Consider the following 23,508-nt stretch of genomic DNA (forward strand, 5'->3'; position numbering starts at 1 on the left):
CACAGAGGAGTCCCAGACGTGCCCACCGCGGCGGAATCCCAAAGGAGCACTGGGGGAGGGCGGAATGGCGACGGCAGCGCAGTTCCTCAGGGCTTGGTCTCCGCCCTTCAGTCTGTTTCATCCAACTGGTATCCACAAGAGGCGGGAAGCAGGAATGAGAGAGCTAACGCTGGGACGGGCGGGGCGAGTCAAGGAGCGCGTGACGTCACCCGGGTGTGCGTAACGTGGGCGGAAGCGGAAGCGGCTCTGTTCGCCGCCTCTCCCACCGGCCCGATGAGCTGCAGCGGCTCCGGCGCGGACCCCGAACCGGCGCCGGCCTCCGCCGCTTCGGCCCCGGGCCCAGCGCCCCCGGTGTCGGCTCCCACCGCGCTGCCCGCCAGTACCGCCGCAGAAAACAAGGCCAGCCCCGCGGGGACAGCGGGGGGACCTGGGGCTGGAGCCACGGCTGGGGGCACGGGACCATTGGCGGCGCGGGCCGGGGAGCCAGCCGAGCGGCGCGGGGCGGGTGAGGGCCGGGACGGGTGAGGGTGAGGGAATCGCCCTGGACTGGGCCTAGCGGCGGGTGAGGGCAGAGGGTGTAAGGCGGACCTAGCTGGGGCCCTGCACCTCCCACCTCCGTGTCTCAGTTTGCTGGTTCTCCTATAGCTCCGGTGTCGGCGGGCGGCGCGGCGCCCCCAGAGGGGCCCATGTCTAACGGGGTTTACGTACTGCCCAGCGCGGCCAACGGAGACGTGAAGCCAGTGGTGTCCAGCACGCCTCTGGTGGACTTCTTAATGCAGCTTGAGGATTACACGCCTACGGTGGGCTTTCTGCCTGAACAAGGCCATCTAGCCTGCTGTCATGCCAACTTTGAGCCACATCTCCGTGTTTTTCAGCGTCTTCGTCTTATATTTGCTTCCCTACTAGCTCTTATGATTTTTTGTCCCTCTCTACCTACCCAAGCTGTGAGCTTCCCGATAACTAAGCTTATCTTCCATTTCCCTCATCCTCATCTCACTCTGAGCTCAGCAGGGCATAGGGCTAACAATGACAGTTGTCTAATTGATTTCTCAGATCCCTGATGCAGTGACTGGTTACTATCTGAACCGTGCTGGCTTTGAGGCTTCAGACCCACGCATGTGAGTAAACCCAGGGCTGGTTAGAGCTTTTGGTGCTTGTGTAGGAATTGTTGTCCATCTTCTTCTCATACCATTTCTTTCCCTCTAGAATTCGGCTCATCTCCCTAGCTGCCCAGAAATTCATCTCAGATATTGCCAACGATGCCCTACAGCACTGCAAAATGAAGGGCACAGCCTCTGGCAGCTCCCGGAGCAAGAGCAAGGTGGGAGGGGAGGCTCACTGAGTCAGTAATTCTTCTCCACAGTAGTGGAGGCTTAACTTATGCTGAAACCCCTTTGGGAAAACAGTCTTAGGGGAGGTGTAAGACCTACTCAGGGTCACCCATCTGGGATTGAAGCCTGGGATTCTGGTGCTCAGTTGGTGTTCTTCCCTCTTCCCTCAGGACCGCAAGTACACTCTAACCATGGAAGACTTGACCCCTGCCCTCAGCGAGTATGGCATCAATGTGAAGAAGCCGCACTACTTCACCTGAGCCACCCAACATAAATGTACTTGTCGTCCCCATGTCCCCACACCAGCCTGTTTTCATAATAAACTTTATTGTGACAGGCGGGGCTGATCTCTCCCATGTTGGGAGACACCGTGTGGCAAGTGACAAAGCTCTGAGCCCAGGCCCTTTTGGGGCCACAGTGTAAGGGATGGGGGCAGGGGATGGGCCCCATGGCTGGGGTAGTACCATGACTGGCGGCAGGGGAGGCAACCAGAAGCCTGCTGCTTTGGGGAGGTGCACTCCCCCAACCATGTCCTGACATCTCCGGAGTTTAGGCAAGGACCTTCCAGTCCTACTTGTCCTGCATCTTCTCCAGGATAGGCACAATCATGTCAAATTTGGGTCGCTTAGCAGGGTCTTCATTCATGCAGATCTTCATGAGCTTACACACATGGGGAGAAATACCTGGTGGGATAGTAGGCCGAAGGCCTTCCAGTGCCACCTGTCAATACAAGGAAAAAATGAGCCTCAGAGTCTGTCATGTAAGGAGAAGCCTCTGGCCCTTGGGACAGAATTACTATATATTTGAACAAATGTGGGAGGAACCCAGGCCCACTATAATTATTGTCACCAACGCCACTCTTCCTGAAACATGAGTGTATGCAGTTCTGCTCTCACCTTCATTCCAATCTCCATATTGGAGAGGTCAGCAAAGGGTACTTCCCGTGTCACCAGTTCCCACAGAAGCACTGCAAAACTCCACATGTCTGCTGACCGTCTGTTTGTGTCTTCAGGCTTCTTCTGCAGAGCTGGAAGGATAGGGCTTATCTACCTGGCCTGTTCTGTGTCTGCCCCCTTGCACTACTACTGAGCTGGTCCTTCTCCACCTCCCAACACAATGCCTTCACCCACCTTCAGGGGCTACCCAGGCAGGTGCATACATGCGTCCAGGGCACTGGAAAGAGAACTTGACATCGGCCATGCTGATTCTGGCAGTCATGTCCTCATCAATCTGAGGAAGAGAAGATGGATATGTGGAAGGAGATAAGTCCTAGATAGGTCAAGGGCTTTTGGGGCCTGATCCAGGAACAAACTTGTGGCCTTACCATTACACTACGGCTATTAAGTGCATGTCTCGGAATGAGAGGCTCTAATGTGTGAAGGAAGGCCATGCCCCTTGCCATATCCAAAGCAAACTTCACAGCCTGGCTCTGGTCCACAACAAAATCTAAGGAGGTAAGAGTCAGTTCAGAGAGGCTTAGTAACCCTTTCTCCTCTCCTCTCCCCTCCCCTATGAGATTCAGCATCTCTACTCACTGGTGCCTTCATGTAGTACATTGTAGAGGGATCCATATGGCATCCAGTGTGTGATTAGGGTGGGGTGAGGAGCAGGTGGAGATTGGCAGGCACCTAACACCGGGAGCACATTTGGATGCGAGAAAATCCTGGAAGAGGGAGAGAATGGCTGACATCCAACATAAAAGATCTCCCGTCTCAGTGCTATTCAGGGTTCCTTGGAATTAGTAGCTTCCAGTTTGGGCCTTGTCCTACCTGAGCCGAGGACATTCCTCATTGAAGTCCCTGCTCTTCCTTGTACTCCAGTCTCGAACCTTCAGCACCTTAATGACAATGTCATTCCCCTGCCAGCGGCCTTTCCATAGCTAAAGGACAGGATTAGGAGGCTTGAACTAAGGCCACCAATTCCTTGCCCACTGACTGAAAGAAAAACTTAAAACAGGTGCAGAGCAGGTAATTTATGGGGGTTTAGGGAGGGAGGGCAAGAAGAGCAGGGGTCACCTCTCCAGAGTGATTTTCGTTGAGCTTTGCCAGGAAGTTGAGCTGTTTGAAGTCAATGCCGGAGTGTTTGTTCAGAGTTCCATTTCCTGAGAGAGTGTGCAGGTCAGGTGCCCAGCTTTGCCCTAACCCAGCCCCAGGAGCTCAGAATTACTCCTTTCTACAACCCCTCCTCCCAGCAATAGTGACTCACGGGGCCGAGTGCGGGTGGTCCCCTTCCAGAATGTGTCCTTGTATGGAATACGGTTGAGATTCTGGCCCATCTTCTCTGCCCGCTCTGGGGAAGAAAAACAGTCTCAGAGTTGGGTGCAGTGGCTGACACCTATAAGCCTAACACTCTGGGAGGCTGAGGTGGGAGGACTGCTTAAGCTCAGGAGTTCAAGAGCAGCCTGAGCAACAGTGAGACCCCCATCTCTACTAAAAATAGAAAATTAGCTGAGTGTCGTGGTATGTGCCTATAGTCCCAGCTACTTGGGAAGTAGAGGCAGGAGGATTGCTTGAGCTCAGGAGTTTGAGTTTGCAGTGAGCTAGGATGATGCCACCATACTCTACACCAGGTGATGGAGGGAGACTGCCTCCAAAAGAAAACACAAACAAAAAACAAAAAAACCAGTCTCTGGCCGGGTGTGGTGGCTCACGCCTGTAATCCTAACACTCTGGGAGATCGAGGCTAGTGGATTGCTCAAAGTCAGGAGTTCGAAACCAGCCTGAGCAAGAGCGAGACCCCATCTCTACTAAAAATAGAAAGAAATTAACTGACTAACTAAAAATATATAGAAAAAACTAGTCGGGCATGATGGCGTGTGCCTGTAGTCCCAGCTACTTGGGAGGCTAAGGCAGGAGGATCCCTTGAGCTCAGGAGTTTGAGGTTGCTGTGAGCTATGCTGATGCCACAGCACTCTAGCCCTGGCAACAGAATGAGACTCTGTCTCAAACAAAACAAAAAAAACCAAAAAGCAAACCAGTCTCAGCCTGAGCTGTGGTATGGAGGAACTGAAGAGAGAAATCAGGCAGGGGAGGAATGAGAGGAGAACACAAACTGGGAAGCAGGGAATGGACCTCGGAGAAGCTCTCTGAGGGGGGCCTTGGCTTTGTCCACAGGCATCTCTCCATACTTGTTACAGATGCTGACAAGGGCTCCATTTGCTACCAGGTCCTGGAATGAAAAGGTGGTTGTGATGAGGGCCCCTGGTACTTCCCCTGACAGTCACAACCAACCATGAACATACACATGCAGTACACAACCCTATGAGTGTCACATAGTAGTACTGACAGGATGGCTTGAGGGTTCCAAAATCTCCCACTCAGGCTCAGATTTTGCTTCCTACCTATCCTAGGACTCAGAGCCTGAGTACTCACCTCTGCCACCTGGTCTTGGCCCCAAAAACAGGCATAGTGCAGGGGCACATTCCCATGCTCATTCACTGCATTGATGTCAGCTTTGTACTGCAACAGCTGGGTCCCATGGCCAAACAAAAAGAAGAGGCAGAAGGCACAGTCAGTCCCGAATAAGATACTGGTGTCAGGGAATTGCAAAAGGGAAAAGAGTATACATACCTTCTACTGTATGTTATAGTGCCTGTGACTGACCTCATGGCATGTATGTGATGTGCGTGACAGGTTCATACGTACCTTCTGTACAATATCACGGTGTCCATGACTGGCTGCCAGGTGCAGAGGGGTGTCATCCCCACGGTTCATTACATTGATCCGTGCCCCCCGCATGATCAGCATCTCAACCACAGCAGAGCGGCCCTCTCGGCAGGCCCAGTGCAACGGGGAGAAGCCATGATCGTCCCTTTGAGGAAGGGGCAATGGTCATTGAGCTGGAGGCGGGATGGGCCAAAGGCTTTGATTACTGAAAAACTGTTACTCTGCATACTCTCTGGGAAGGCTTACCTCTCTAGGACTTCCTTCATGCTAGCAACTCCCAAAGCTGTCCAATTCAGACCTTTCCCTGAGCTTCAGACCCAACCAACCACCTAGATATCCCAACAACTCATTATAATAAGATTCATTATCTTTACCACCTTCTCCGACACCTTATTTCATTAATAATGTGATAGCACTCTTTCCCCTGTACCCTTTCTGCAACATCTACTGGTCCTTTCTGGTTTTCACTGCATCTTGTACATCCCCCTGCTGTAGCACTTGTCACATAGGGTTGTAAAAATCTGGGCTGTACTTGTCTGTTAGACTATACACTTCTTGAGGGAATGGATTGACAGAGGGTGTACAGTGCATGTTAATGGGGGTATCTTGGAGAATGAAGGTCACAGCTCAAGGGAGAGGAAGCAAGCTTATTGTTTGGCCCTGGAACTGAAAATAACATCTAAAAATGGAATGGAATTTAAGTGATGTTTTGGAAGGATTTATGTTGAAAAGAGAAATACTTTTGATTACTGATGAGGCAGATAACAAACCACCACACAAAACAGGAGTTCCCTACTTAACAATCCTGGCATGGAAAACAGAAGAAAATGAGAATGGCTGCTTCAGAATGAAAACTATACCTGACCTTTTTCTTTTCCCAAAGACATATATTTTATAAAGTAAAAGAACTGTAAAAACAAAACAAAACAAAACAATTGAGTTGGAACTAGGCCTGCCTGACAGCCTGGGGCCATAAAAGGAAATTCCCTCTAGTCAGGAGCTGCAGTTCCAAGGGGCGGAGCAGGAGGCGGTCCATGGCCTAGGCAGGCTGCCTCCAGATGCCTAAGTGCTGTGGTCACTTCCCCTGTGGGGGCTCTAGGCAGGGCCTGGAGCTGATCAGGGGTCTGGACACCCAGATGCCCCCACAGCCAAAAAGGGGTAGGGGTGTGGCTTTGAACTTAATCATTTCCTTCCCCAGCTTGCATTCAGCTGCTCACACAGAAATAGCCAAAAGCTTTCCTCAGAGGAGGGTATCCCCAGGAAGCAGTTACATCCCATTTATCAATCAGTCTTGCCTCCCAGACCTTTAATTTGTGCCCTGCCTTATCAACTTCTAGTACTGCCTGTGGCCCCAGAGCAGACCAAAGCCTGGAGGCAAAAGTATGGGTACAAAAGTATGTGTTCACTGTCAGGCTGCCACCTCAAGGCCTGGTCTTCTTTCTCAAGGAGACTCGCAGAGAATTAACCAGCTCTTCATATCTAGCATATATCCATCTTGGACCCCCATACCTTAACCCCTCAAAGCAGCACCAAAACCTTCCAGTTTCATTAATACCACCCCTTTGCCTTTTGGCAGCAACTTCCTAGATGCTAGCTTACTGGACAACTCTGCCTAAGCCTCTATTTCGTCACCAACAAAACAGTAAAAGTGCTTATTATCTTTATCAGAGCACTCTTAGAGTTATATAAAAAAATGGACTTTGCAAATTATTAGGGAAAAATAGTGTAGAGTCTAATGGGAACCAGTAAAGCCTGGACTAAGATGACAGGTGATCCTTACCTCTCAAACCTAAAAACTAAACTCTACCAACATTAAAAAATAAAAAATTAAAATCCACCACCCTGAATCGCCATCACTATTGCTTTTCTTGTCTCCCTATCTCAGCCAGCCTTAAAGAACTTGTCTGCATTCACTTTCTGTATTTCCTCACCTCCCATTCACTTTTCAACCTGCCATCAATCTGCTGCCTTGAGGGCAGAGATTATGTCTGATTCTTGGACTCTAGCACCCAGCACAGGAGGTGTTCAGTATAGTCCCTTAAATGAAGGAACTCAATGTAGTCTGGTTTCATCTGTTATTCCTCTGAAACAGCACTTACAGAGATCATCAGATATATCCTAATTGTAAATTCAATGGTTACTTTAAAGTATTCATGTTCTTTGACTTCACAGTAGCCTTATTACTGTTGACCATTCCCCCTTCATTAAAACATTTTCTTCTCTAAGCTTTACTCACACATTTTCCTATTTCTCCTTCATCTTGTAGCTTGTCTCCTGCCCTCTTGTCTTCCACTTTTCTGAGGCACTGTCCTTTACACCCATGTCTTTAGTTATCATCTATATGCTGATAGTTCCCAAATCTTGTGTCTCCAAGTCAGATCTCTCCTGAACTGCAACTCTGCATAACCAACAACCTACTCAGCATTTCCACATTGCTGCACTGTCACCTAACTTTAACATGTCTGGAATAGAACACTTCATCCTCCTTCAGCTTTCTCCATCTCAGTAAAAACAACCACCGTCTATCTAAGTGTCCAAGCCAGAACCTTGGTCATCATATTTGCCCTTCTTCAATTCCCACACTAAGTCCCCCAATACTTCATTCTAAAGACTTCTGGAATCTGATTACTTCTCTCTTTTTCACCTACCCCATTTGCAGTCCAAAACATCATCACTTCTAGGATAGACTAGGTAGTTGCCTCCTTCCCCCCTGCTCTTCACAAAGCATCCAAGATGATATTGAACAAATGGACAATTTCGTCATATCACTAAACAGCTTTAAAACCTTGCTCTTAGAATAAAGACCTTATTATAGCCTAAATATGCTTGCATGATCTGGCTGACACTTGCAGACCTCTCCAGTGTTATCGTCTGTCCTTTTCCACTTGTACCCAATACTTCTGCCCACAGAGATCTTCTATCTTCCAGCCATAGGGGACTCCAGACAATTTCGTGGCACTCTCCGCTCTGTGTCTTGCCTCCTAGCCTTTGCCCATGCAGTTCAGGGAGGCAGATTTGAGCAGAATCTTGACTGCTGAAGAAGAGTTCCACACTGCTTCCTCTGTGGAGACCCTCTGCCCCCCACAGGCTGTGCTTAGCACTCATCACACTAGATGGCAAAGTCAGCCGCCCCCACCAGACATGACCACCCCACGCAGCCAGCCGAGGGGAGTAGACCTCTACCCTTACTCTCATCCACCAGCTACTTCAGCTCACCCCTGGTTGAGGTCGTTCTCCGTGTTGTCCAGCCACAGGCGAACGGCAACAGCATTGCCTTCCCGGCACTGAGTGAAAATGTCGTCCATAGCAGCGTCCTGGCGCTGGGTCCCCCCGATTGGGGAAGCCTGGGGACTGAGGGTAGGGGAGTGGGGGGATCCAGGGAAGGAGAATGAACCCCAAGCTTTGTCCTATACTGGAGAGAAGTGTTTGGGGTGGAAGTCTGAAGGAGTTTAGGGCAGCAGATGATCCCAGACTGTGTCCTCTGGGCGCAAGGGAAAGGCGGGTCCGAGCGGGGCAGGAGGTGATTAAGAAGTAGTTATCTCTTGAGCAGATGTCAGAGAGCAGGCACCGAGACCCTGCCCCAGAACAGAGCTGGGGGAAGGGAGGAGGTTCAGGCCCTGTATGCCCTGGGGGAGAGGATCGGGGGTCCTCCCGGGTTGGCCCCCGTTCCTTACTCGGAACTCAGGTGGAATGAGGGGTAACGGGTTGGCAGGGACCCAGTCTTGGGCAGGAGGGCGCAGGTTCTCTCGCACTCACCGGGACTCGGGGCTGAAGGTTCCTTCTCTGGGGAACTCCCGTCCGGCCGCGCCCGCCGCCCGGCCCCGCCCCGCCCCTGGCCCTCTCTGGCCCAGCGCGGGCCGCCTTCCCTCCCTTCCCACCCACTCCTTTGCCCTTCTAGCCTACTCCTGTCTAAACTCAATGGTTCTCTGCGCCGCGCCGGCCGCTCTAGCCGCCTCCGGCTCTCGCGCTTTGGTTTCCGGCTCCGCTCGGCTGGACGCTCCGGCTGCCAGACAGGCCGTGCACGTGCAAAGGAGTGCGGGCTCCGCGACCCTTCCTTCCAGACCCGCATGTTCGAGGAGCCTGAGTGGGCCGAGGCGGCCCCAGCAGCCTTGGGCCTAGGGTCCGTGACCTCACAGCCTCGGCCCGCAGCAGCCTCTCAAAGCAAGGTGAGTCGCCCCGCAGGCCAGTGGGAGCTGTTTCGAGCCAGGATGAGGACCCTGGTGGGTGCCGGGGTGCTGGGGGCCCGCCTTGTGTATGTACTGGGGGGAGGAGCACCTGTGGCATTGTTAGGGGCGAGCCCTGATCTGAAGATCCAGGAACTAACTGCCAGAAGAAAGTGACGTTGGAACTGAGAGAGAGTTGCTGAGTAGAAGTTGGAATTGAAGAGGGTTCCTCAGACAGGAAAAGCATGTGCGGAGGCCATGGGGCAAGACAGCATGTTCTGTTAGAGTCACACACAAAAAAGTGCTCTGTGTGGTTGGAGCACAGAGTAAATGAGAGGGGATGCTGTTCAAGTTGAAGTGGTAGATTAGATGTTTTGTATATATTAAGGATAGAGAGAAGCTAATGAAATGGTTTTTTTAGCGAAAGGATGGTTTCTTCGGATTTGTATTTTGTAAAAGTCATTAATTACAGTGCGGAATGCTTTGGAGAAAGTGAGAGTGGGTGACAGCAAACAGCTGACAGTATTACCGTTCAAGGGAGGATGTGGGGAACTGAGAACCTCCAAAGTAAGTGCTTGGTCTGTGACCACCCAGTAGGGTTTCAACCCAGAATCAGTCTCCTGGACAGTGCACCTTCTCCTTTGAGCCTCTGCAGATGTGAGAGCTTCTGTACTTCCTCAGGTTTTTCCTACCCTTTGGTTGGCTTCCAGCATGGAATCTGCCTGTTTTGCTCCCTCTTTTTCATCCTCCCAGCCCATTGCCATAATCCAGGCCACTGGCCTCTTTGTCGGCAGCTTCTCCCCTTCAGTTTGTTTCCCACACTGCAGCTAGAAACATATTTTGTATACATGTGTCATCATGTCCCTCTTGTGTTCAGAAACCCCTTATGGAAAGGTATTGGCTGGAGACAAAAGCCTGAGAAGGTTGGAACTCCTGGTGTTTGGTCTTGGTCCTTTTGCTTGTGGCCTTAGCACATTCCTCTGGGGAACCCCCTTTACCTTATGTGCACATTGGAGAAAGTGGGGTAGGTGGCTTCTCTATCCTCCAGCTTCCCAGATGTTGGGATGGTGACTAGAAAATTCATCTGAGTCTGTCAGGCTTCACAACAAGCTAGTTAATTTGACTGGGAAGAATCCCGATGACTCTTCTAGTGTTTGAATCAGGTCCCCATCTCTCCATTCTCATTCTCTAGGCCTTATCCATTCTCCTCAGCCCTGCCTTCATCCCTTGTTTTCCCCTAGGGCTCCAAGCACCGCCAGCTCCTGGCTACATTACGAGCCCTAGAGGCAGCATCTCTTTCCCAGCAACCCTCTAGCCTACCTAGCAGTGACTCTGAGGAGGAAAAGGTGGAAAGGATAAAGAAACGCCCCCAAAACACATCATTTGCCAGTGCCTCTGCTGAAGTAAGGGAGAAAAAGAAGAAGAAATGTCAAAAACAGAGCCTGAGTGCCTCTGAGGAAAGGGAAGTGGAAGGGAAGAAGTGTCATAAACGGGCTCTTCTTGGCAGTGACTCTGCTGAAGAAGAGAACAAAAAGAAGAAACGCCAGAAACATGCCCCTTCAAACCCAGCCCAGCACCTGAACAGTGTTGACCATTCAGGTACTATCTGATGTGTTTGTTGGGGGGAGAGGGGATCAGCTGATTCTACATATAGCAGAGGTTACTCACCATTCTTAGGACTGGGGCTAATGGTGTACTTAGTAAGAAGTACTTTTATCTCTGTCTCAAGGACAAGGGTATGGCCAGGATGACTTGTCAAGCCTCTGAATTTAGGAGATCTTGCCCCAAATACACCTTCCCATCTTCTTCCCTGCAGGTCCCAAAGCCTGGAAGAATAGTGCTACAAAGGACCCACCCAAGCCAAACCTTGATTCCACTTCCCCTAAACCCCCTCATACCCTGAGCCGCAGGCAGTGGCGGAATCGGCAGAAGAACAAGCGGAGACAAAATAACAAATTTCGGCCACCTCAGGTGGCAGACCAGACAGTGACCCAGGCCTCCAGGGAGGAGACAGATGTTCTTCCTCCCCACAGGCCAGACAGCCATGAGGCTCGTGCTGGGGCTCTGCGAACCCGCATGGCACAGCGGCTGGATGGGGCCCGATTTCGCTACCTCAACCAACAGCTGTACTCAGGGCCCAGCAGTGCTGCACAGCGTCTCTTCCAGGAAGACCCTGAGGCTTTTCTTCTTTACCACCGTGGTTTCCAGAGCCAAGTGAAGAAGTGGCCACTGCAGCCAGTGGACCGCATTGCCAAGGATCTTCGCCAGCGGTGAATGGGGGTTGGGCACTGTGAGAAGCCATGTGGGTCAGTCATGGGCTGAGACCAGACTAGTGTATGACCCCTCCCTTCCACTCCTAGGCCTTCGTCCCTAGTGGTGGCTGACTTTGGCTGTGGGGATTGCCGCCTGGCTTCAAGTATCCGGAATCCTGTGCACTGCTTTGACTTGGCCTCTCTGGACCCCAGGGTCACTGTGTGTGACATGGCCCAGGTAAACCTCTCTATGAATCCGGCTTGTGCTCTAGACCCAACCTCCCTATGCTAATCTCTTTAGCCCTTCCTCTTCCGCACTTGGGGTCCGGCCCTAGCACTCAATGCTGGCTTTCTCCTGACCCAGTATGCCTTATACAACACCCCCACTCTCCATAGGTGCCGCTGGAGGATGAGTCTGTGGATGTGGCTGTGTTTTGCCTTTCACTGATGGGAACCAACATCAGAGACTTCCTAGAGGAGGCAAATCGAGTGCTGAGGCCAGGGTAGGAGCCCCCAGGACACAGATGCATTATATATAAACATGCATGTGTCTGTATTTACATAGGACTTTCTGCCCTTCTTAGGGGTCTCCTGAAAGTTGCCGAGGTCAGCAGCCGCTTTGAGGATGTTCGGGTCTTTCTAGGGGCAGTGTCCAAACTGGGCTTCAAGGTCATCTCCAAGGTGAGGGCCCCAACAAGTCTATCCCTATTTATATTCTTATGTTTGTCCCTTTTCAGGGTTATGGTGTTTGGGAAGGAGACCATAGGCACAGGGACAGACATTTTGCTCAGTGCAAGGGGGAGCCCAGGGAAGCTTTCTGAGCAGAGGCAACATGTGGAGGGAAGTGTTTTGAAGAGTTGGAGTGAGGATTTGGATCTCACTGGATCTCTTCTGCCCCTAGGACCTGACAAACAGCCACTTCTTCTTGTTCGATTTTCAAAAAACTGGGCCCCCTCGGGTAGGGCCCAAGGCTCAACTCTCAGGCCTGAAGCTTCAACCATGTCTCTACAAGCGCAGGTGACCTCTGGACCTCCCTTGAAAGGAGAGGCAGAACTTGAACTTGAGGCTCAGAAGTCTGAAGACCATGAGCTGTAACCTGGTACTACCCTGCCTCCATCCCAAAAACAAGGTGTGCTAAAACCCCTGGTTTAGCCCTGCTCTACTGAAGGCTTCTTTGTTACAGGAAACATAAAGTCACTTGGGTGAGGTAAAGAATAAGGAGTTTATTATGAGAACATTGGGATATCTAGGAATTATGAATCACCTTAGGTGTCATGAAAACTAGATGGTTTGTAATTCAAAGCACCTTTGGATTTGGCTTCTCTTTCCACCTGAAAAGCCACGTGGCCTTTCTGTCCTGGCATCTCTGCTCTCTTCTGATCTGTCTGCAGACCAGCTTCCCATAGCTTACCCATAGCTTCTGCTCCTGCAGCTTCAGTCTGCCAGGCCTTCAAGGATACACAAAGGTAGCTGTTGCTTTTTGGCTCTGGGGTAACTGGTGTCCATCAACATCCTGACTCAACACATCAATGTGAGCTACCAGGTTAAGATTTGGGATGTCCCTGTACTAAGCATTTCTAGTGCTTCATCTTTCCCCTCTGCCTTCATCTCCATCTTTGGCATCATGTACACCAAACCACTCCTAACACCTATTGTCTTGCGAGACCTTGGGGTATATGTGGCTAATAGCATAGACTTTGGAATCATGTAGAACTGGATTCAAATCCTGGCCTGCCACTTAGAGCTGGGAGTCATTTAATCTCTGAATATCACATTCCTTATTTGGAAAATGGCAGAATTCGTGTCTTACTGGGCTGTTGTATTAGTTAACTGAGGAAATCCATAGCCAGGGCTGGGAACATGAGAGATCAATAAATTTGCTGTGGCTTTTTTGTGTCATAAGCCTTACTGTTCTTTGAAGACCTTTCCTAGGCTGGTTGGAAGTTGAAGGGTAAAGAATAGATTTGTTGACTAAGATGGGAGAGCTCAGGACAGGCCCTTCCACAGGCTTATGTCTTAAGATATTTTAGAGACTCTTAGTCTCTAGAATTTTGAGCTGTCCTTGGAAGGGGTAGTGAGGGAGCTGGGTCTCTGTTCATAAAAACTGCTTAATGCCATGTGGGGGTGGGAGGTTGGGCTGTTCATTGGCAGGAGTGTCTGTTGTTTCTGCCTGTTTTCTTTCTTATGCTCAGCAGGACAGCTGGGGTCTCCCTTCCTCCCATATTTATAATTTGGATTCTCCCTTTGCCTGTTCTGGCTCAGGCCACCTGAGTAAACATCTCTCTGGATCTGATGCAGGCCCCAGGCTTTCCTAGCAGCTCCTGTCAGTTGCCCTGATTCTGAAACAGAACTCTCCTGAGCTTGATCTGGGTCCTCCCTGCTCCATCATTGGCTTTAGGACAAGCTCTTGTTCGAGTCCATGCCTGGGCTTCAATGTCTAATGTTGAGAGCCTAGGCAGAAGAGAGAAAAAAAGTATATTTCCTTAAGAAATAACAGCAGTTCCTCTGTTTAAGGAACAGGGAGACCAGTGTGGCTAGAACAGATTGAGGGAAAGAGAAAAGGAGTGGGAGGTAAGTGGGAGTGCAAAGGGGTTGCTCCCACTCCTTTGGAAGGCAGTGGCTCTCAAACTTTAGAGTGCTTTAGAATCACCTGGAAGGCTCCTTACAATGCAGATTTCTAAGCCCTCTCCCAGAGTTCCTGATTTGGTAGATCAGGGTAGAACCCCAGAATTTCTTTTCTGGTTGCTTTTTCTCAGTGAAGCAGAAAGCAAATTTATTGGTTGAGAGTGAGAATGGAGGAGAAGAGCTTGGGGTTTTGAGGAGAGGAGAACGTGAATATTGTTTCTAGGAGAAGGAATGCATGAAATAAGGAAATACAGTATGATTGCTAGCAGCATTAATACCACACGTAAGGTTCAAGGTCATAAAGTAAAGAGGATGCATGAGATGGGAGGAGACTGGTACAAGATTGCCTTGCAGAGAGCTTGTTATTCTGAGACAGCTAGGCTGTCAGAACCCAACCCCCTCCTTTTCAAGGGAGGGTAGGTTTCTGCCCTCTCACCTCTAGTCTAGTTGGGGACTCTACTGGGATTATTTGGAAAACTAGAGGTGTTTATCCCTACAGCTAAGGAATGATGAGCCTGGTGTCTTGACTCATGCGTGGAAATGTAGAGGACAAGTAGAGACTCACTAACTGGTTCAACAGTGGAGCCAGGGAAGTGCTGGTAACTTTTGCATTGGCCTGCATTTCTAGAATTTGTCCTGGCACATGATGCATAAGTGTATCCTCTGCACTCCTTGCATGAGAGAGGGAAGTGTGGGATGGTCTTGGGTCCTGTCCAGTAGGACCATTGAAGAGCCAAGGATACCTGAGCACAAAGAAGCTAGGAGGGCTGAGGAGAGAGCTGCAGGGGACCACCCAGGAAAGAGCTGTATCCACTAGGGTCAAGGGAACTGCAGAAAGGGGACAACAGAGATTTCCCCTTTAAATATCTGCCAGACCTGTAGGCAGAGAACTACCAAGTCAAGCCAGACTCCCATATTTTTTATTTTATTCCCCCATATTTCTTCTCAGGGCCCAGAGCAACTGGCAGCAATCAGGTGGTGAGAAGAGCAAAGAGCATGCAGATCACTCCTCTCTTCCCTAGAGCAGACTCCTTGACTTAGATGGGGCAGTTGGAGGAGAAAATATTTAAAGCTACAACAGGTGCAGATTATTTATTGTTACACAAGATTAGATGTTCTAATTAGTTAATTAAGATTATATTTGTGCTTTAAACTGATCATAGGACTATCATTAACTAAGAATATCACAGGCTTGCTATAGCTTTTCTCCAGCAGGGAAGAAGTACACCTCAATAAAGTTTGAGGGGTGGTAAGAGAAAAGTAAAGTTGGTGTGGTTATCAATCTGTGCCTTGAGCTCATTCAGCATTTCTTTTAGAGGTCTCCGAGTAAACACTTAATCGCTTCTGCAGTTAGTTGTGTGCTCCAACTTCTGTTCCCATAATACAGTCCTAAGGGAACACAGTTCCAAAAGAAACGACCTGATCTTGGCAGAGACAGTGCTCGGCTCCAAACACTGAGCCATTTACGTAATTGCACAGAGCTCTCTACAGCTTTTCACAGACAGAGACCAGTAATTAGAACCTTTCATCCCTGGGTCGTCCTCTCTCCCAGGTGACTTTTCTGACCAGCTACCTGTTTCTGGAAAATTCGACTCCTGCAGTAACTGCTCTCTTGGTTTCATTGCTCTTACTCCTGTCCCCAAAGCAATTAATTTTCCACACAGCCAAGTGATCTTTTTAAAATGTAAATCAGACTATGTCACTTCTCTGCCTAAAATCCTTCAATGGATTCTCATTGCCCCAAGAACAAAAGACAGACTCCTTCCCAGGCTCTATGTGATCTTGCCCAGGCCTCCACCTCTAGTTGCATCTTAACCCACTCCTGCCCTCTCACAAAACTCCGGCAACACAGGCTTTTCATTCCTTAGGGATTTCAAACCATTTCAATTCAGGGTCTTTACAAATGCTGCTCTATCTTCCTAGAATACTCTTCCCAATGAGCTCATTTTCATCTTCCAGATCTTTACAGCAGCATCACCTTTTCTTCTGTGGAAGAAAGTCGCCATTTGGTCACCAAAATGTTCTCTACATAAACTACATTCCCCAGCTCCATGCATCTAGGCAGGGCTGTGTGAATAGTTCTTACCAATGGAAAGTGAGCAGAAGTGATATTTCAGTACCTGACCAAGACCAGTTTAAGGGTAGCTGAGCCTTTTTCTTGTTCTCCCATTCCCTCCTCTACCTGCTAAGGTGACCTTGAAGCACATATTTTGAAGATAATGGTCATAGTCATAGCATGGAAGAAGTCTGGATACCTAAATCACTACTTGGAGAATAGCTTCGTGACCAAGAACATCCACACTGGACTTTAACAAGAAATAAACCTCTATTGTGTTCAGTTTAGTGCATTTGGGGGTGTTGAAGTGGTTGTCATTTTACACCCTGGATATATCTTCTAAGGACATCCTATCCACCTTACTCTGGACCTCAGAACCCTCTTTGCTTCCTTTGGGGTGCTTTAAACATTTGATGATCTATCCAGGTGCCTGTCAACATTTTCTACTTGTCCCATGAATTTAAAATTGGAAAAATACATCATTTTGATTGTGACCCCCCCCCCCAAAAAAGAAATTCTACTGAAGAATGCTTTAAACAGATTAGATATATTTTTTTCTCATATAACAAGAAACCTGAAGTTAGGTGTCTTGGCATTGGTTCAGAAGCTCAAGGAGGTTAGGGTGAGGTCTCTGTGATTCACTTGGTCCCTTGATTCTCATGGTCATAAGATGGTATGTTCTTAATAAAGCGGAAATACACTACTTACTAGTAGACTTCTTGGGAATCTCCCTGATTGCCACAGCCCATATCTTTTTGGCTTCTCTTCAAGGGTCCTTCTACATTGTTAATATTTTCATATATAAGTGTGTTCCATTATTCCCTATAACTTAACTGACACAATCTAAAATATTAACATTTTAAATGTTTTTCTTCCCCCTTCCTTCCCACATCTCAGGGACATTTCAACAACTCATCCAATTCAAAGCTGCTCTCCTGCCAGTTTAGTGGGGTAGGGGAACATGAACTGTTTCTTTCACTCATTCTTTACTTCCTCTGTCCCTTCTAGGATTGGAATAGGGGAGGTGTGTTAGAGGGAGAAAGACTAAACTTACAAGGTTATTTTTTTATTTTATTTTTAAAATTTAATTTGATTAATTAATTTATTTATTTGAGACAGAGTCTCACTTTGTTGCCCAGGCAGGAGTGAGTGTCGTGGCATCAGCTTAGCTCACAGCAACCTCAAACTCCTGGGCCAAAACGATCCTACTGCCTCAGCCTCCCGAGTAACTGGGTCTATAGGCATGTGCCACTATGCCCAGCTAATTTTTTCTTTATATTTCTAGTTGGCCAATTAATTTCTTTCTATTTTATTAGAGACAGGGTCTTGCTCTTGCTCAGACTGGTTTTGAACTCCTGACCTTGAGCGATCTGCCCGACTCTGCCTCCCAGAGTGCTAGGATTACAGGCATGAGCCACCGCGCCTGGCCCAAACTTAAGTGGTTAATGTATCATTGGTGTGTTGCATCAAGACAAGTGTTTAAATGTTGACTCTTGTGTGAGGTGTTGTGGTTCTCTGGAGCAGGAGCTTGCCCACTGACTTTGGTTGTCTTTCTGTGATACACAGCCCACGCTGCCCCTCAGCTCCTGACCCTGATAGTGAGTGCATCCTAGTGCTGCTGTGCTCCATCCTAGCAGGTAGCCCTCCTGGGAGAGATCCCAGCAAATCCTCAAGACTGGTTACCTTTTAAAGAATCCACAGGAAACTCATACATATCTGTCATGCCAAATAGTGGAAGTACAGCCCAGCCAGCAGCTGGCTTTTCTCTTCCTGCCCTGCCTCAGCCAGCCTGATTCTGACTTCTCCATATGGGAATGAAGCACCAGTCTATACTCATATGGCTCCAAATCCTCATAAGTCATTAAAGTTATGTCCTCCCAAGAATCCTCTACCTTAGACTTCACCCCAGTGGCCAGGTGGAGATGGGTCTGTAAGTTTCTGAGCTTAGCAAGCTTTTACCTAGATGATGTAATATTGAATGAATGTAATGTCCCCCTCCTGTGGGAATATAAAATGTCTACAAATGGTCCTGTTGGAGCCCTCACTCAGATGGAGAGAACGGCACTGCTCCTTTGGCTTGCAGGGAGAAGTTCTCCCTATTCCTAAAGATTCCTGTCAATGAATCTTTCATTTCTAATCTCATACAGTAGAAAGGGTGGTGGTCTCTGGATTGGCTTTAACATCTTAGAGCAAACCTTGTGTGGATATATCTAGCCTCTTTGTTTAGATACCTATTACCTCTTATCCTCAGTTTTGGTGTGTTATTATAGATCTTAGGCTGTGAAAAATCTCTCTAATATCTTCTCTTACTTATGCAGGTATTCTTGTGAAATGTGAATTTTTCTTTTGTGTGTCTGTCCTTTATTTATACAGACTATTGTCTTCAAATCTTGTTTTATTTCTTACTTTTCTTTAAAAAAATCACTTAAGGCCGGGCACGGTGGCTCATGCCTGTAATCCTAGCACTCTGGGAGGCCGAGGCGGGCGGATTGCTCAAGGTCAGGAGTTCAAAACCAACCTGAGCAAGAGCAAGACACCGTCTCTACTATAAATAGAAATAAATTAATTGTCCAACTAATATATATAGAAAAAATTAGCTAGGCATAGTGGCGCATGCCTGTAGTCCCAGGTACTCGGGAGGCTGAGGCAGAAGGATTGCTTGAGCCCAGGAGTTTGAGGTTGCTGTGAGCTAGGCTGACGCCGCGGCACTCACTCTAGCCTGGGCAACAAAGTCAGACTCTGTCTCAAAAAAAAAAAAATCACTTAACTGTGTGGTTGGTTGGTTGGTTTGGTTTTTTTTTAAGATGAGGTCTCACTCTATTGCCTAGGCTGGTCTCAAACTCTTGGGCTCAAGTGATCCTCCTGCCTCAGCCTCCTGAGTAGCTAGAATTACAGGTGCTCACCACTGCTTCTTCTAGCTTTTAACTGTGTTTTGAATATCCATCCATATATCAGTCAGGACCCATACAGGAAAATAGAAACCACACTAAATATTTCAAGAAGAGTGCTTTTATGTATTTTTAAATTTTTTTTATTTAGGCCATTTAAAAATTTTTTTTCCATTTATTTTTTTATTTTTTTGAGACAGAGTCTCAGGCTGGTTTCGAACTCCTGACCTCGAGCAATCCGCCCGCCTCGGCCTTCCAGAGTGCTAGGATCCATTTATTTTTTATATGTGTACATTCATGGGGTACAAATGCAATTTTGCTACATTGCTATATTACATTGTGGTGAAATCAGGGCCTTCGGTGTATATATCACTGAAGCAACACACATTGTACCCACCAAGCAACCTCCCATGATCCACTGTCCCACCCCTCCAAGTCTCCACTGTCCATAATTCCATACTCTATGTCCATTGTATACACATTATTTAGCCTCCACTTATAAATAAATGAGAATATGCAGTATTTGTCTATGTCTGAGTTGTTTCACTGAAAATAATGGTTTCCAGGTCCATGTCTGTTGCTCTAAAAGACATAATTTCATTCTTTTTTATGGCTGAACAGTATTCCAGTGTGTGTGTGTGTGCACTGCATTTTCCTTATCCAGTCCTCGTGTCGATGGACACTTAGTTTGATTCCATATCTTTCCTATTGTGAATAGTGCTGTTATAAACATATGAGTGCAGGTATCTTTTTTATTGATTGATTTGTTTTCCTTTGGGTAGATACCTGGTAGTAGAATTGCTGGATTGAATGGTAGTTCTATTTTTAGTTCTTTGAGAAATCTACATACTGTTTTCCATAGAGGTTGTACTAATTTACATTCCCACCAACTGTGTGTAAGAGTTAAGAAGAGGTCTTTTAATACAGAAAATTGATTGCAAGTATTAAAAGTCTGAAAGAGCAGAAAGAAGATGCAGATGTAATTCAAGAATTAATAACTGCAGATAACAGTTAATACCCATGTAATCAGATAACACCCTAAGACCTGGGAAGACATGAAGGAAGAGGTGATGTGATTACTAGAAAGTAGGCACTCAGAGAAGGGGCCTCCTTTGACTGATACTCAGACTTCTGTGGGCTATGCTCTCTCCACATATCTGGTGCTTGAAGCTCTTAGGAAAGGCATGGCCCTGAGAATGGAGAAGCAAGGTGTGACTGGTCACTGACTGCCAGGGGGTGGTCTGTCTGTTGCTAATGTCTGAGAAGTGTGGCTCAGCTGGTGCTGAGCACAGAACAAGTCTCTGTCTGCTGGAGCCAACTGTCTGCAGCTGAAGTGATGTTATAGCAACTGGAAAACAGAAGTGAAGTCCTGTTTCCTGTCTTTCAATTTCCCTTTAGGCATCCCATTGGCAGAACTTAACAGGAAACCAGCTGGCAGTGGATTCTGGGAAATATAGTTTGCAGAATTCCACCTGCAGCAACACAACCAGAATGTGTGTGTGGGCAGGGTGGGGAAGGGTTGTGTTATAGGGGGAGATAAGGAGACACTAGGAGTGAAAGACAATAGGTAAATAACCAGTGTAATCCATGTGGCTACTCATATATCTAGTTTATTGCTTCTTTCAGCTGCAAAGTATTTCATTGAATGCTTCCACCATAATAAGCTTATCCATTCACCTGGATGCCTCAAATTCTTTGCTACTTGGAGAAATTAAAACCCTTGAAGCTAGGGTTTTGAATACAAAATAAGTTCTACCACAATTAGAGCTATTCACTTGAGATTTGGGAGGTAAGGGTTATTTTTCTGCTGTTTTGATTTTTGCAGCTGGAAGGCAGGTTTATGTGTTAATAGATCTTTGGCTTTCTGCAGCAGCAGCATTCCAGCTTTGAAAACCTGCAGCATTCCGTTTGAAGCCAAGAACAAAATAAGTATGCCCACTATAATGGCTAAAGTTTAACATAGGACTGGAGGTTCAGCAGGTAAAATAAATCTGCTTGTAACAGTCCAAGTGTGACTACAATAAGCTGTTTAAGAAGAAAAATTAGGTCAGGCACAGTGGCTCACACCTGTAATCCTAGCCCTTTGGGAGGCCAAGGCAGGAGAATCGTTTGAGCCCAGGAGTTTGAAGTTGCAATGAGCTATGATGATGCCACTGTGCTCTAGCCCAGGCAACAGAGCAATACCCTGTCTCAAAAAAAAAAAAAAAAAAAAAAAAATTGTTGGAAGGATATCAATAAGTAATCCATAGAACTAATGAGAAGTCCTAGAAATGAGGCTTGGAAAGCACAGGAACCAAGGGTGAATACTGCAAAACCTAAGGTCTCACTTAAGAGTCAGTCTGGTTAGGATGGCACTGCTGGCACCACTGCTAGTGGACTTTTCTGTAGCTCTTGTTAGTACATAGATTGATGCTGAGAATTGAGTTAATCCTCCTAAATTCATCACACTATATCAGGGTTAGTCCATAAAAAACCCCTTTTCTATTCTTTGTTATTTGTTTCTGATGGGCATTTCCGTTCTTTTTCTGTTCCCCCACAGTGTGTTGGTTATATGTTCCTAGAAACATGTATCTTTGGCAAAATATATGGTGGTTTTGTTGCATGTATGTTGTGGCAGAGACTTGCTGGCTGTTTCTCATACCCATTTTCTCCTGGGAAACCAGCTGGACTGAGCTTCCCTTATAGTTAAGAGTGGCCATGTGATTGAGTCTAGCCAGTTGGATGGTAGTGAGACTAATGTATGCTACTTCCAGAAATGAGTCCTTACATTTTCCATAGTCCCACATGTTATTTCTACTTTGGCCATTTTGATGCCTTTGAGCATCTGACCTTGAAAGCTACATAGTGAAGATGATGGAGGCATAGGATGATTTCATAATAGATGATTTCATAGATGATTTCATAATCATGGAGGCAAGAAAAGGGAATAAGGTAGATCAGTAGATCACCCCCTAATACCAAAAGGTAGGAGTAGCCAAAAGGTAGGAGTGTAGATCCCTGAACATTACTTAAAGGAGATCCATCCATCAATTAGGAACACCTGGTTTGAACTTCAAGTGAGTGAGAAATACATTTTTATCTTTTTGAGCCATTATACACTTCAGGGTTTACTGTTACAACAACTAGCAATCTTTTTAAAAATCTCTTTTAGTTGAACACATCAGAAAAGTAAATAAAACAAGAATGTTCAGCCCAGTTATTTATCACAAAGCCAACAGCCACGGTAACCTCCACCCAAATTAAGAAACAAAATGCTGTCAGCACCCAAAAGCTTTTATGCCACCTCCCAATCATTAGCAACTTCGTCCTCTTGACTCCACAAAGTTACCACCATTCTGACTTTTACGATGTTAATTTCCTTGCTTTTCTCTATAGTCGTACCAGTTAAGCATCCATGCATGCCTAAATGGTATTTCCATATGTCTAGCTTCTTTCACTCAGCATTAGATTTATGGGATTCATCCATGTTTTTTAATGCAACTGTAGTTCATTCATTTTTATTACTGTAGAATATTCCTTTCTGTGAATAAGCCACAATGTATTGGTTGATTCAACTATTGATGCACACTGAATTGTATATCAGTCAGAATAGGCTGGGTCATGCTGCAAGAATTCAAAACCCCAAAATATTAATGACTTAAGCCAACAGAAGATAATTTTTCACTATTGCTATAGGTTGGCAGGTACTCAGCTTATAGTGAGGGACCTAAGCTAATGGTCTCAACACGTGCTTTCAACACATGCTTTCATAATCATGGAGGCAAGAAAAGGGAATAAGGTAGGTCAGTAGATGACCCCCTAATACCAAAAGCTTCACCCCAGAAGTGACAAAAGTCCTTTCTGCTGTTATGTAATTGGCTAAAACAAATCTCATTAGCACATATAGATCCATAAATGGTAAGAAAGTATGCTCCTAAAATGTACCCAGAAGGAAGAGAAACAGAATATTTGCAAACTGTCTAATGACTACCATAAGTTGTTTTCAGTTTATGGTTCCTACACATAATGTTGCTATGAAAAGCCTTGCAAATGTCTCTTCTGCATGTGTACACAATCCTGTTGGGAATATAACTAATTTTTGGTCATAAAGTGTGTATATCATCAACTTTAGTAGATAATGCCAAACCGTTTCCAAATTTTAAAATTTTCATTTCACGAGGGATGTGAGAGTTCACTTAATCCATCTGAAAATTCACTTTATTCCATATCTTTGCCATCATGTGGTGTTTTTTTCCTAATTCTGATCTGTCTGTAATGGTGCATTATTTAGTTTGAATTTGCATTTTCCTGGTTACTAATGGGATTGACCTTTTCATGTGTCTTTGGCTATTTGAAAATCCTCTTCTATAAAGTACCTGTTCAAGTCTCTTGCCCATTTTTCTAATTGATTTTTGTCAATTGTCTTTTTCTCATTGATTTTTGGAGATACACATGCTGCATATAACCCCTTTTGGTTATATGTGTTGCTTATGTTTTTCCACTCTGTGGTTTGCCTTTTGACTCTTAATGGGTGCTTATTGATGAGCAA

The 23,508-nt window shown here is 46.8% G+C and overlaps 3 protein-coding genes across 9 annotated transcripts in view; 2 read left to right on the plus strand and 1 right to left on the minus strand.

Moving 5' to 3' along the window:
* The first annotated feature begins 210 nt into the window (after window positions 1-210).
* On the plus strand, window positions 211-1,670 carry TAF10 (TATA-box binding protein associated factor 10). Its single transcript, XM_012786520.3, has 5 exons — window positions 211-505; window positions 646-800; window positions 1,054-1,118; window positions 1,207-1,321; window positions 1,502-1,670. The coding sequence occupies exons 1-5, from the start codon at window positions 274-276 to the stop codon at window positions 1,589-1,591; spliced, it is 657 nt and encodes a 218-aa protein (XP_012641974.2). The 5' UTR covers window positions 211-273; the 3' UTR covers window positions 1,592-1,670.
* On the minus strand, window positions 1,639-8,868 carry ILK (integrin linked kinase). Of its 5 annotated transcripts, none has more exons than XM_012786518.2 (13): window positions 8,753-8,868; window positions 8,213-8,347; window positions 4,976-5,141; window positions 4,703-4,798; window positions 4,403-4,499; window positions 3,537-3,620; window positions 3,347-3,432; window positions 3,101-3,210; window positions 2,867-2,994; window positions 2,656-2,777; window positions 2,462-2,561; window positions 2,228-2,358; window positions 1,639-2,051 (listed from the first exon to the last, which is right to left on the minus strand). In XM_012786518.2, the coding sequence occupies exons 2-13, from the start codon at window positions 8,299-8,301 to the stop codon at window positions 1,902-1,904; spliced, it is 1,359 nt and encodes a 452-aa protein (XP_012641972.1). In that variant the 5' UTR covers window positions 8,302-8,347; window positions 8,753-8,868; the 3' UTR covers window positions 1,639-1,901. The 5 variants fall into 5 exon arrangements, with proteins under 5 accessions (XP_012641972.1, XP_075858336.1, XP_075858337.1 ...); XM_076002221.1 differs by having other exon boundaries at window positions 8,213-8,408; window positions 8,753-8,852; XM_076002222.1 differs by having other exon boundaries at window positions 8,213-8,280; window positions 8,753-8,821.
* A 14-nt stretch (window positions 8,869-8,882) lies between these two features.
* The window catches only part of RRP8 (ribosomal RNA processing 8), a 51,828-nt gene continuing 37,202 nt past the window's right edge, over window positions 8,883-23,508 (plus strand). For 2 of the 3 annotated variants that reach the window (XR_001159777.3, XR_001159780.3), the window contains exons 1-7: window positions 8,883-9,162; window positions 10,401-10,758; window positions 10,976-11,429; window positions 11,520-11,649; window positions 11,808-11,914; window positions 11,996-12,092; window positions 12,313-12,540. Coding sequence is in view for 1 of the 3 variants with exons in the window: in XM_012786536.3 (XP_012641990.1) it covers window positions 9,064-9,162; window positions 10,401-10,758; window positions 10,976-11,429; window positions 11,520-11,649; window positions 11,808-11,914; window positions 11,996-12,092; window positions 12,313-12,432 (1,365 nt within the window). In the remaining 2 variants the exon portion in view is untranslated. Of the gene's footprint in view, window positions 9,163-10,400; window positions 10,759-10,975; window positions 11,430-11,519; window positions 11,650-11,807; window positions 11,915-11,995; window positions 12,093-12,312; window positions 21,023-23,508 lie in introns of those variants that run through there. The other variant, XM_012786536.3, reaches the window with a different exon arrangement.

Source organism: Microcebus murinus, chromosome 4 (assembly GCF_040939455.1).
Source record: "Microcebus murinus isolate Inina chromosome 4, M.murinus_Inina_mat1.0, whole genome shotgun sequence".
NCBI classification, from domain to species: Eukaryota; Metazoa; Chordata; class Mammalia; order Primates; family Cheirogaleidae; genus Microcebus; species Microcebus murinus.